This window comes from Salvelinus fontinalis, unplaced genomic scaffold, assembly GCF_029448725.1.
Source record: "Salvelinus fontinalis isolate EN_2023a unplaced genomic scaffold, ASM2944872v1 scaffold_0191, whole genome shotgun sequence".
Classification (NCBI taxonomy): Eukaryota; Metazoa; Chordata; class Actinopteri; order Salmoniformes; family Salmonidae; genus Salvelinus; species Salvelinus fontinalis.
This window is the reverse complement of record NW_026600400.1, coordinates 88,300-102,500: the sequence shown is the minus strand read 5'-3', so window position 1 is coordinate 102,500 and position 14,201 is coordinate 88,300. Positions and strand designations below refer to the sequence as shown.

Genomic DNA, 14,201 nt, shown 5'->3' with positions numbered 1-14,201 from the left:
ACTTACCATAATACAACTCTAACTAACCATAATATAACTCTAACTAACCATAATACAACTCTAACTCTACTAACCATAATACAACTCTAACTAACCATAATACAACTCTAACTAACCATAACACAACTCTAACTAACCATAATACAACTCTAACTCTAACTAACCATAATACAACTCTAACCCTAACTAACCATAATACAACTCTAACTAACCATAATACAACTCTAACTCTAACTTACCATAATACAACTCTAACTAACTATAATACAACTCTAACCCTAACTAACCATAATACAACTCTAACTAACCATAATACAACTCTAAACCTAACTAACCATAATACAACTCTAACTCTAACTAACCATAATACAACTCTAACTAACCATAAAACAACTCTAACTAACCATAACACAACTCTAACTAACCACAATATAACTCTAACTCTAACTAACCATAATACAACTCTAACTTACCGTAAAACAACTCTAACTAACCATAATATAACTCTAACTAACCATAATACAACTCTAACTCTAACTAACCATAATACAACTCTAACTAACCATAATACAACTCTAACTAACCATAACACAACTCTAACTAACCATAATACAACTCTAACTCTAACTAACCATAATACAACTCTAACCCTAACTAACCATAATACAACTCTAACTAACCATAATACAACTCTAACTCTAACTTACCATGATACAACTCTAACTAACCATAATACAACTCTAACCCTAACTAACCATAATACAACTCTAACTAACCATAATACAACTCTAACCCTAACTAACCATAATACATCTCTAACTAACCATAATACAACTCTAACTCTAACTAACCATAATACAACTCTAACTAACATAATACAACTAACTCTAACTAACCATAATACAACTCTAACCCTAACTAACAATAATACAACTCTAACCCTAACTAACCATAATATAACTCTAACTAACCATAATACAACTCTAACTCTACTAACCATAATACAACTCTAACTAACCATAATACAACTCTAACTAACCATAACACAACTCTAACTAACCATAATACAACTCTAACTCTAACTAACCATAATACAACTCTAACCCTAACTAACCATAATACAACTCTAACTAACCATAATACAACTCTAACTCTAACTTACCATAATACAACTCTAACTAACTATAATACAACTCTAACCCTAACTAACCATAATACAACTCTAACTAACCATAATACAACTCTAAACCTAACTAACCATAATACAACTCTAACTCTAACTAACCATAATACAACTCTAACTAACCATAAAACAACTCTAACTAACCATAACACAACTCTAACTAACCACAATATAACTCTAACTCTAACTAACCATAATACAACTCTAACTTACCGTAAAACAACTCTAACTAACCATAATATAACTCTAACTAACCATAATACAACTCTAACTCTAACTAACCATAATACAACTCTAACTAACCATAATACAACTCTAACTAACCATAACACAACTCTAACTAACCATAATACAACTCTAACTCTAACTAACCATAATACAACTCTAACCCTAACTAACCATAATACAACTCTAACTAACCATAATACAACTCTAACTCTAACTTACCATGATACAACTCTAACTAACCATAATACAACTCTAACCCTAACTAACCATAATACAACTCTAACTAACCATAATACAACTCTAACCCTAACTAACCATAATACATCTCTAACTAACCATAATACAACTCTAACTCTAACTAACCATAATACAACTCTAACTAACATAATACAACTAACTCTAACTAACCATAATACAACTCTAACCCTAACTAACAATAATACAACTCTAACCCTAACTAACCATAATATAACTCTAACTAACCATAATACAACTCTAACTCTAACTAACCATAATATAACTCTAGCTAACCATAATACAACTCTAACTAACCATAATACACCTCTAACTAACCATAATACAACTCTAACTCTAACTAACCATAATACAACTCTAACTCTAACTAACCATAATACAACCCTAACTAACCATAATACAACTCTTACTAACCATAATACAACTCTAACTAACCATAATACAACTCTAACTCTAACTAACCATAATACAACTCTAACTCTAACTAACCATAATACAACTCTAACCCTAACTAACCATAATACAACTCTAACTCTAACTAACCATAATACAACTCTAACCCTAACTAACCATAATACAACTCTAACTCTAACTAACCATAATACAACTCTAACCCTAACTAACCATAATACAACTCTAACTCTAACTAACCATAATACAACTCTAACCCTAACTAACCATAATACAACTCTAACTCTAACTAACCATAATATAACTCTAACTCTAACTAACCGTAATACAACTCTAACTAACCATAATACAACTCTAACTCTAACTAACCATAATATAACTCTAACTCTAACTAACCATAATACAACTCTAACTCTAACTAACCATAATACAACTCTAACTAACCTTAATACACCTCTAACTAACCATAATACAACTCTAACTCTAACTAACCATAATACAACTCTAACTCTAACTAACCATAATACAACTCTAACCCTAACTAACCATAATACAACTCCAACTAACCATAATACAACTCTAACTAACCATAACACAACTCTAACTAACGATAATACAACTCTAACCCTAACTAACCATAATACAACTCTAACCCTAACTAACCATAATACAACTCCAACTAACCATAATACAACTCTAACTCTAACTAACCATAACACAACTCTAACCCTAACTAACCATAATACAACTCTAACTAACCATAATACAAGTCTAACCCTAACTAACCATAATACAACTCTAACCCTAACTAACCATAATATAACTCTAACTAACCATAATACAACTCTAACTAACCATAATACAACTCCAACTAACCATAATACAACTCTAACTAACCATAACACAACTCTAACTAACGATAATACAACTCTAACCCTAACTAACCATAATACAACTCTAGCTCTAACTAACCATAATACAACCCTAACTAACCATAATACAACTCTAACTAACCATAATACAACTCTAACTAACCATAATACAACTCTAACTAACCATAATACAACTCTAACTAACCATAATACAACTCTAAATAACCATAATACAACTCTAACTAACTAACCATAACACAACTCTAACTCTAACTAACCATAATACAACTCTAACTCTAACTAACCATAATACAACTCTAACTAACCATAATACAACAATAACTCTAACTAACCATAATACAACTCTAACTAACCGTAATACAACTCTAACTCTAACTAACCATAATATAACTCTAACCCTAACTAACCATAATACAACTCTAACTAACCATAATACAACTCTAACTCTAACTAACCATAATACAACTCTAACTCTAAATAACCATAATACAACTCTAACTAACCATAATACATCTCTAACTAACCATAATACAACTCTAACTAACCATAATACAACTCTAACTCTAACTAACCATAATACAACTCTAACTAACCATAATACACCTCTAACTAACCATAATACAACTCTAACTCTAACTAACCATAATACAACTCTAACTCTAACTAACCATAATACAACCCTAACTAACCATAATACAACTCTTACTAACCATAATACAACTCTAACTAACCATAATACAACTCTAACTCTAACTAACCATAATACAACTCTAACTCTAACTAACCATAATACAACTCTAACCCTAACTAACCATAATACAACTCTAACTCTAACTAACCATAATACAACTCTAACCCTAACTAACCATAATACAACTCTAACTCTAACTAACCATAATACAACTCTAACCCTAACTAACCATAATACAACTCTAACTCTAACTAACCATAATACAACTCTAACCCTAACTAACCATAATACAACTCTAACTCTAACTAACCATAATATAACTCTAACTCTAACTAACCGTAATACAACTCTAACTAACCATAATACAACTCTAACTCTAACTAACCATAATATAACTCTAACTCTAACTAACCATAATACAACTCTAACTCTAACTAACCATAATACAACTCTAACTAACCTTAATACACCTCTAACTAACCATAATACAACTCTAACTCTAACTAACCATAATACAACTCTAACTCTAACTAACCATAATACAACTCTAACCCTAACTAACCATAATACAACTCCAACTAACCATAATACAACTCTAACTAACCATAACACAACTCTAACTAACGATAATACAACTCTAACCCTAACTAACCATAATACAACTCTAACCCTAACTAACCATAATACAACTCCAACTAACCATAATACAACTCTAACTCTAACTAACCATAACACAACTCTAACCCTAACTAACCATAATACAACTCTAACTAACCATAATACAAGTCTAACCCTAACTAACCATAATACAACTCTAACCCTAACTAACCATAATATAACTCTAACTAACCATAATACAACTCTAACTAACCATAATACAACTCCAACTAACCATAATACAACTCTAACTAACCATAACACAACTCTAACTAACGATAATACAACTCTAACCCTAACTAACCATAATACAACTCTAGCTCTAACTAACCATAATACAACCCTAACTAACCATAATACAACTCTAACTAACCATAATACAACTCTAACTAACCATAATACAACTCTAACTAACCATAATACAACTCTAACTAACCATAATACAACTCTAAATAACCATAATACAACTCTAACTAACTAACCATAACACAACTCTAACTCTAACTAACCATAATACAACTCTAACTCTAACTAACCATAATACAACTCTAACTAACCATAATACAACAATAACTCTAACTAACCATAATACAACTCTAACTAACCGTAATACAACTCTAACTCTAACTAACCATAATATAACTCTAACCCTAACTAACCATAATACAACTCTAACTAACCATAATACAACTCTAACTCTAACTAACCATAATACAACTCTAACTCTAAATAACCATAATACAACTCTAACTAACCATAATACATCTCTAACTAACCATAATACAACTCTAACTAACCATAATACAACTCTAACTCTAACTAACCATAATACAACTCTAACTAACCATAATACACCTCTAACTAACCATAATACAACTCTAACTCTAACTAACCATAATACAACTCTAACTCTAACTAACCATAATACAACCCTAACTAACCATAATACAACTCTTACTAACCATAATACAACTCTAACTAACCATAATACAACTCTAACTCTAACTAACCATAATACAACTCTAACTCTAACTAACCATAATACAACTCTAACCCTAACTAACCATAATACAACTCTAACTCTAACTAACCATAATACAACTCTAACCCTAACTAACCATAATACAACTCTAACTCTAACTAACCATAATACAACTCTAACCCTAACTAACCATAATACAACTCTAACTCTAACTAACCATAATACAACTCTAACCCTAACTAACCATAATACAACTCTAACTCTAACTAACCATAATATAACTCTAACTCTAACTAACCGTAATACAACTCTAACTAACCATAATACAACTCTAACTCTAACTAACCATAATATAACTCTAACTCTAACTAACCATAATACAACTCTAACTCTAACTAACCATAATACAACTCTAACTAACCTTAATACACCTCTAACTAACCATAATACAACTCTAACTCTAACTAACCATAATACAACTCTAACTCTAACTAACCATAATACAACTCTAACCCTAACTAACCATAATACAACTCCAACTAACCATAATACAACTCTAACTAACCATAACACAACTCTAACTAACGATAATACAACTCTAACCCTAACTAACCATAATACAACTCTAACCCTAACTAACCATAATACAACTCCAACTAACCATAATACAACTCTAACTCTAACTAACCATAACACAACTCTAACCCTAACTAACCATAATACAACTCTAACTAACCATAATACAAGTCTAACCCTAACTAACCATAATACAACTCTAACCCTAACTAACCATAATATAACTCTAACTAACCATAATACAACTCTAACTAACCATAATACAACTCCAACTAACCATAATACAACTCTAACTAACCATAACACAACTCTAACTAACGATAATACAACTCTAACCCTAACTAACCATAATACAACTCTAGCTCTAACTAACCATAATACAACCCTAACTAACCATAATACAACTCTAACTAACCATAATACAACTCTAACTAACCATAATACAACTCTAACTAACCATAATACAACTCTAACTAACCATAATACAACTCTAAATAACCATAATACAACTCTAACTAACTAACCATAACACAACTCTAACTCTAACTAACCATAATACAACTCTAACTCTAACTAACCATAATACAACTCTAACTAACCATAATACAACAATAACTCTAACTAACCATAATACAACTCTAACTAACCGTAATACAACTCTAACTCTAACTAACCATAATATAACTCTAACCCTAACTAACCATAATACAACTCTAACTAACCATAATACAACTCTAACTCTAACTAACCATAATACAACTCTAACTCTAAATAACCATAATACAACTCTAACTAACCATAATACATCTCTAACTAACCATAATACAACTCTAACTAACCATAATACAACTCTAACTCTAACTAACCATAATACAACTCTAACCCTAACTAACCATAATACAACTCTAACTAACCATAATACAACTCTAACTAACCATAATACAACTCTAACTAACCATAATACAACTCTAACTAACCATAATACAACTCTAACTAACCATAATACAACTCTAACTCTAACTAACCATAATACAACTCTAACCCTAACTAACCATAATACAACTCTAACTAACCATAATACAACTCTAACCCTAACTAACCATAATACAACTCTAACTAACCATAACACAACTCTAACTCTAACTAACCATAATACAACTCTAACTCTAACTAACCATAATACAACTCTAACTAACCATAATACAACAATAACTCTAACTAACCATAATACAACTCTAACTAACCGTAATACAACTCTAACTCTAACTAACCATAATATAACTCTAACCCTAACTAACCATAATACAACTCTAACTAACCATAATACAACTCTAACTCTAACTAACCATAATACAACTCTAACTCTAAATAACCATAATACAACTCTAACTAACCATAATACATCTCTAACTAACCATAATACAACTCTAACTCTAACTAACCATAATACAACTCTAACCCTAACTAACCATAATACAACTCTAACTAACCATAATACAACTCTAACTAACCATAATACAACTCTAACTAACCATAATACAACTCTAACTAACCATAATACAACTCTAACTAACCATAATACAACTCTAACTCTAACTAACCATAATACAACTCTAACCCTAACTAACCATAATACAACTCTAACTAACCATAATATAACTCTAACCCTAACTAACCATAATACAACTCTAACTAACCATAATACAACTCTAACCCTAACTAACCATAATACAACTCTAACTAACCATAATACAACTCTAACTAACCATAATACAACTCTAACTCTAACTAACCATAATACAACTCTAACCCTAACTAACCATAATACAACTCTAACTAACCATAATACAACTCTAACCCTAACTAACCATAATACAACTCTAACTAACATAATACAACTCTAACCCTAACTAACCATAATACAACTCTAACTAACCATAATACAACTCTAACCCTAACTAACCATAATACAAATCTAACTCTAACTAACCATAATACAACTCTAACTCTAGCTAACCATAATACAACTCTAAATCTAACTAACCATAATACAACTCTAACTAACCATAATACAACTCTAACTAACCATAATACAACTCTAACTAACCATAACACAACTCTAACTAACCATAATACAACTTTAACCCTAACTAATACAACCCCAACCCTAACTAGCCTAACTAGCCACGGTATATACTATATACGTACAGTCCTGTACTATACTCTACTATACTGACGGTATATACTATACACTATACTATACTGACTGTATATACTATATACTATACTATATTGACTGTATATACTATATACTGTACTATACTGTACTATACTGACTGTATATACTATACTGACTGTATTTACTATATAATATACTATATTGACTGGATATACTATATACTGTACTATACTGACTGTATGTACTATATACTATACTATACTGACTGTATATACTATACTATACTATACTATACTATACTATACTATACTGACTGTATATACTATATACTATACTATACTGACTGTGTATACTAAGTCTATGCACATCTCTTTGGTCTTGTTGGTATTGAGGACCAAGTGTGATTCCTCACACCACTCTACAAAGTCATCTATAACCGAGCCATGATGTTCCTCATCATGCAACAGGCTGATCAAGGCAGTGTCATCAGCGAACTTAACGAGGTGTCTGTCAGGATGGGAACTAGTACAACTATTAGTATACAAGATGTACAGGAGTGGAGACAAAACACATCCCTGAGGAGAGCCTGTGTTGGTGGTGGAGTGGGGACAAAACACATCCCTGAGTTGAGCCTGTGTTGGTGGTGGAGTGGGGACAAAACACATCCCTGAGGAGAGTCTGTGTTGGTGGTGGAGTGGAGACAAAACACATCCCTGAGGAGAGTCTGTGTTGGTGGTGGAGTGGGGACAAAACACATCCCTGAGGAGAGCCTGTGTTGGTGATGGAGTGGGGACAAAACACATCCCTGAGGAGAGCCTGTGTTGGTGGTGGAGTGGGGACAAAACACATCCCTGAGGAGAGCCTGTGTTGGTGATGGAGTGGGGACAAAACACATCCCTGAGGAGAGTCTGTGTTGGAGTGGGGACAAAACACATCCCTGAGGAGAGTCTGTGTTGGTGATGGAGTGGGGACAAAACACATCCCTGAGGAGAGTCTGTGTTGGTGGTGGAGTGGAGACAAAACACATCCCTGAGGAGAGCCTGTGTTGGTGGTGGAGTGGAGACAAAACACATCTCTGAGGAGAGTCTGTGTTGGTGGTGGAGTGGAGACAAAACACATCCCTGAGGAGAGCCTGTGTTGGTGGTGGAGTGGGGACAAAACACATCCCTGAGGAGAGCCTGTGTTGGTGATGGAGTGGAGACAAAACACATCTCTGAGGAGAGCCTGTGTTGGTGGTGGAGTGGGGACAAAACACATCCCTGAGGAGAGCCTGTGTTGGTGGTGAAGTGGAGACAAAACACATCCCTGAGGAGAGTCTGTGTTGGTGGTGAAGTGGAGACAAAACACATCCCTGAGGAGAGTCTGTGTTGGTGGTGGAGTGGGGACAAAACACATCTCTGAGGAGAGCCTGTGGTGGAGTGGGGACAAAACACATCCCTGAGGAGAGCCTGTGCTGGTGGTGGAGTGGAGACAAAACACATCCCTGAGGAGAGCCTGTGGTGGAGTGGGGACAAAACACATCTCTGAGGAGAGCCTGTGTTGGTGGTGGAGTGGAGACAAAACACATCCCTGAGGAGAGCCTGTGGTGGAGTGGGGACAAAACACATCCCTGAGGAGAGCCTGTGGTGGAGTGGGGACAAAACACATCTCTGAGGAGAGCCTGTGTTGGTGGTGGAGTGGAGACAAAACACATCTCTGAGGAGAGCCTGTGTTGGAGTGGGGACAAAACACATCCCTGAGGAGAGCCTGTGTTGGTGGTGAAGTGGGGACAAAACACATCCCTGAGTTGAGCCTGTGGTGGTGGAGTGGGGACAAAACACATCTCTGAGGAGAGACTGTATTGGAGTGGGGACAAAACACATCACTGTGGAGAGCCTGTGTTGGTGGTGGAGTGGAGACAAAACACATCCCTGAGGAGAGTCTGTGTTGGTGGTGGAGTGGGGACAAAACACATCCCTGAGGAGAGTCTGTGGTGGAGTGGGGACAAAACACATCCCTGAGGAGAGCCTGTGTTGGTGGTGGAGTGGAGACAAAACACATCCCTGAGGAGAGTCTGTGTTGGTGGTGGAGTGGAGACAAAACACATCCCTGAGGAGAGTCTGTGTTGGTGGTGGAGTGGGGACAAAACACATCCCTGAGGAGAGTCTGTGTTGGTGTTGGAGTGGGGACAAAACACATCCCTGAGGAGAGCCTGTGTTGGTGGTGGAGTGGAGACAAAACACATCTCTGAGGAGAGTCTGTGTTGGTGGTGGAGTGGAGACAAAACACATCCCTGAGGAGAGTCTGTGTTGGTGGTGGAGTGGGGACAAAACACATCTCTGAGGAGAGCCTGTGTTGGTGGTGGAGTGGAGACAAAACACATCCCTGAGGAGAGCCTGTGTTGGTGGTGGAGTGGGGACAAAACACATCCCTGAGGAGAGCCTGTGTTGGTGGTGGAGTGGGGACAAAACACATCCCCGAGGAGAGTCTGTGTTGGTGGTGGAGTGGGGACAAAACACATCCCCGAGGAGAGTCTGTGTTGGTGGTGGAGTGGGGACAAAACACATCTCTGAGGAGAGTCTGTGTTGGTGGTGGAGTGGGGACAAAACACATCCCCGAGGAGAGCCTGTGTTGGTGGTGGAGTGGGGACAAAACACATCCCCGAGGAGAGCCTGTGTTGGTGGTGGAGTGGGGACAAAACACATCCCCGAGGTGAGCCTGTGTTGGTGGTGGAGTGGGGACAAAACACATCCCTGAGGAGAGTCTGTGTTGGTGGTGCGTATGTCCGACACGTGGGGACCTATTATGACTCGCTGTGACCGTTCACAGGAACCGGCTCAGGAAGTCCAACTGCCACAAAACCAGCCCCCCATCTAAGGAGAAGTCCCGAATGAGTCTCTGTGCCAGAATGTAAGGCTACGATACTATACTATACTGACTGTGAATACTATATCCTGTACTATACTATACTGTACTATTCTGACTGTGTATACTTTATGCTTACTGTACTGTACTATACTGTACTATACTGACTGTATATACTATATACTTGCTGTACTATACTGTTCTATACTGACTGTATATACTATATACGTACTGTACTGTACTATTCTGTACTATACTGACTGTATATACTATATACTTACTGTACTGTACTATTCTGTACTATACTGGCTGTATATACTATATACTTACTATACTGTACTATTCTGTACTATACTGGCTGTATATACTATATACTATACTACACTATACTGACTGTATATACTTACTGTACTGTACTATACTATACTGACTGTTTGTACTATATACTTACTGTACTGTACTATACTATAGTGACTATATGTACTATATACTTACTGTACTGTACTATACTGACTGTATATACTATATACTTACTGTACTGTACTATTCTGTACTATACTGGCTGTATATACTATATACTATACTACACTATACTGACTGTATATACTTACTGTACTGTTCTATACTATACTGACTATATGTACTATATACTTACTGTACTGTACTATACTGTACTATACTGACTCAGTATTAGGGTCTCTCTCCTCTCTCTACGGCATGGCATTCACTCTATCTTTCTGTTTCCTGTAGTCTCTGTTTCTCTCCTCCATTTCTCTCTCTCTCCTCTCTCTACAGCATGGCATTCACTCTATCTTTCTGTTTCCTGTAGTCTCTGTTTCTCTCCTCCATTTCTCTCTCTCTCCTCTCTCTACGGCATGGCATTCACTCTATCTTTCTGTTTTCCTGTAGTCTCTGTTTCTCTCCTCCATTTCTCTCTCTCTCCTCTCCATCGTTTTGGTTAAACTGATACACATGACTATTAGATAATTAAACTATTTAAATCTTTACATCTTTACCCAGCGTTACCCAGCTTAGCAGTTGAAAACATAAATGAATTAAAGTTATTTACCTGACAAAGACGACGAACTGACTGTAGAGAGTCGCTGACACCCAGGCATCTAACGCTGCTCAGAGAGAGAGAGAGAGAGAGAGAGAGAGGTTTACTCCATTCTAAACAAACTGATGTTTATCTGAGGACCGATCAGCTGGACTGAGAAGTTAATTTTTACTACCAAAATGTCACCTGCCACACACACAGACACAGAAAGAGCGGGGGCGGGATGAGGGCGAAAATAACAAGTGCATCGCGCTGAGCGGCGGAGTGTGAAAGAGCCAATAACACCCCTTTGAATTGAATTGAGATAGAGAGAGAGAGAGAGAGAGAGAGAGAGAGAGAGAGAGAGAGAGAGAGAGAGAGAGAGAGAGAGAGAGAGAGAGAGAGAGAGAGAGAGAGAGAGAGAAATAGAGAGAGAGAAATAGAGAGAGAGAGAAATAGAGAGAGAGAGAGAGAGAGAGAGAAATAGAGAGAGAGAGAGAGAGAGAGGGAGGGAGAGAGAGAGATAGAGAGAAAGAGAAATAGAGAGAGAAAGAGAAAGAGAGAGAGAGAAATAGAGGGAGGGAGAGAGAGAAATAGAGGGAGGGAGAGAGAGAGGGAGAGAAAGACAGAGAGAGAGAGAGAGAGAGAGAGAGAGAGAGAGAGAGAGAGAGAGAGAGAGAGAGAGAGAGAGAGAGAGAGAGAGAGAGAGAGAGAGAGAGAGAGACAGAGAGAGAGAGAGAGAGAGAGAGAGAGAGAGAGAGAGAGAGAGAGAGAGAGAGAGAGAGAGAGAGAGAGAGAGAGAGAGAGAGAGAGAGAGAGAGAATAAATTGTTCTTTAAAAAAAAATCCCATATTTGCCACCATTTCCATTTGACAATAAGTTTGTTTTAGAAGTTACAGCTCTCCAAAAGACTCTACAGAGTCAATACAATGGATCTGGACTGGACCCGGGGGAGGTTTGTTCTCCAAAAGACTCTACAGAGTCAATACAATGGATCTGGACTGGACCCGGAGGAGGTTTGTTTGCGGAGCGCGCTACCTAGTTCTGCTTTGCATAGACTGTGAAGTCACTGTGGAGAGCCCATAGAGGTAGATAGAGGACTCATCTTTGTATATGAGCCATTATAGAGCCCTACAGTGGAGGTGTCAAAATACCCATAAAACCTAGCGGTCAAACAGGGAAATGGTTCCAATGGTTTTTCCACCATTCATTTTCCACATAGGGGATTTAAGAAACTCTTTAAATAAGGGCTGTGTTTTGTGTAGGCTTACCCTGGCCTGACGTTTTGGTAACCATGGAGGCTTACCCTGGCCTGACGTTTTGGTAACCATGGAGGCTCACCCTGGCCTGACGTTTTGGTAACCATGGAGGCTCACCCTGGCCTGACGTTTTGGTAACCATGGAGGCTCACCATTGGCCTGATGTTTTGGTAACCATGGAGGCTCACCCTGGCCTGATGTTTTGGTAACCATGGAGGATCACCCTGTCCTGATGTTTTGGTAACCATGGAGAATCACCCTGGAGTGACGTTTTGGTAACCATGGAGAATCACCCTGGCCTGGAGGATTTGTTAACAGGTATTGATCCTGCAGGTCATCTCTAACAGGTATTGATCCTGCAGGTCATCTCTAACAGGTATTGATCCTGTAGGTCATCGCTAACAGGTATTGATCCTGTAGGTCATCTCTAACAGGTATTGATCCGGTATTGATCCTGCAGGTCATCTCTAACAGGTATTGATCCGGTATTGATCCTGCAGGTCATCTCTAACAGGTATTGATCCTGTAGGTCATCTCTAACAGGTATTGATCCTGCAGGTCATCTCTAACAGGTATTGATCCTGTAGGTCATCTCTAACAGGTATTGATCCTGTAGGTCATCTCTAACAGGTATTGATCCTGCAGGTCATCTCTAACAGGTATTGATCCTGCAGGTCATCTCTAACAGGTATTGATCCTGCAGGTAATCTCTAACAGGTATTGATCCTGCAGGTCATCTCTAACAGGTATTGATCCTGTAGGTCATCTCTAACAGGTATTGATCCTGCAGGTCATCTCTAACAGGTATAGATCCTGCAGGTCATCTCTAACAGGTATTGATCCTGCAGGTCATCGCTAACAGGTATTGATCCGGTATTGATCCTGTAGGTCATCTCTAACAGGTATTGATCCTGTAGGTCATCTCTAGCAGGTATTGATCCTGCAGGTCATCTCTAACAGGCATTGATCCTGCACGTCATCTCTAACAGGTATTGATCCTACAGGTC

General features: G+C 37.0%; 1 protein-coding gene across 1 annotated transcript in view; it reads right to left on the bottom strand.

Moving 5' to 3' along the window:
• card11 (caspase recruitment domain family, member 11) overlaps positions 1-12,180 on the bottom strand; it is a 140,091-nt gene extending 127,911 nt beyond the window's left edge. The window contains exon 1 of the mRNA XM_055912603.1: positions 11,969-12,180. Within this exon, the coding sequence (XP_055768578.1) occupies positions 11,969-12,017 (49 nt within the window). The 5' untranslated portion in view covers positions 12,018-12,180. The remainder of the gene's footprint in view (positions 1-11,968) is intronic.
• Between the last annotated feature and the right edge of the window lie 2,021 nt (positions 12,181-14,201).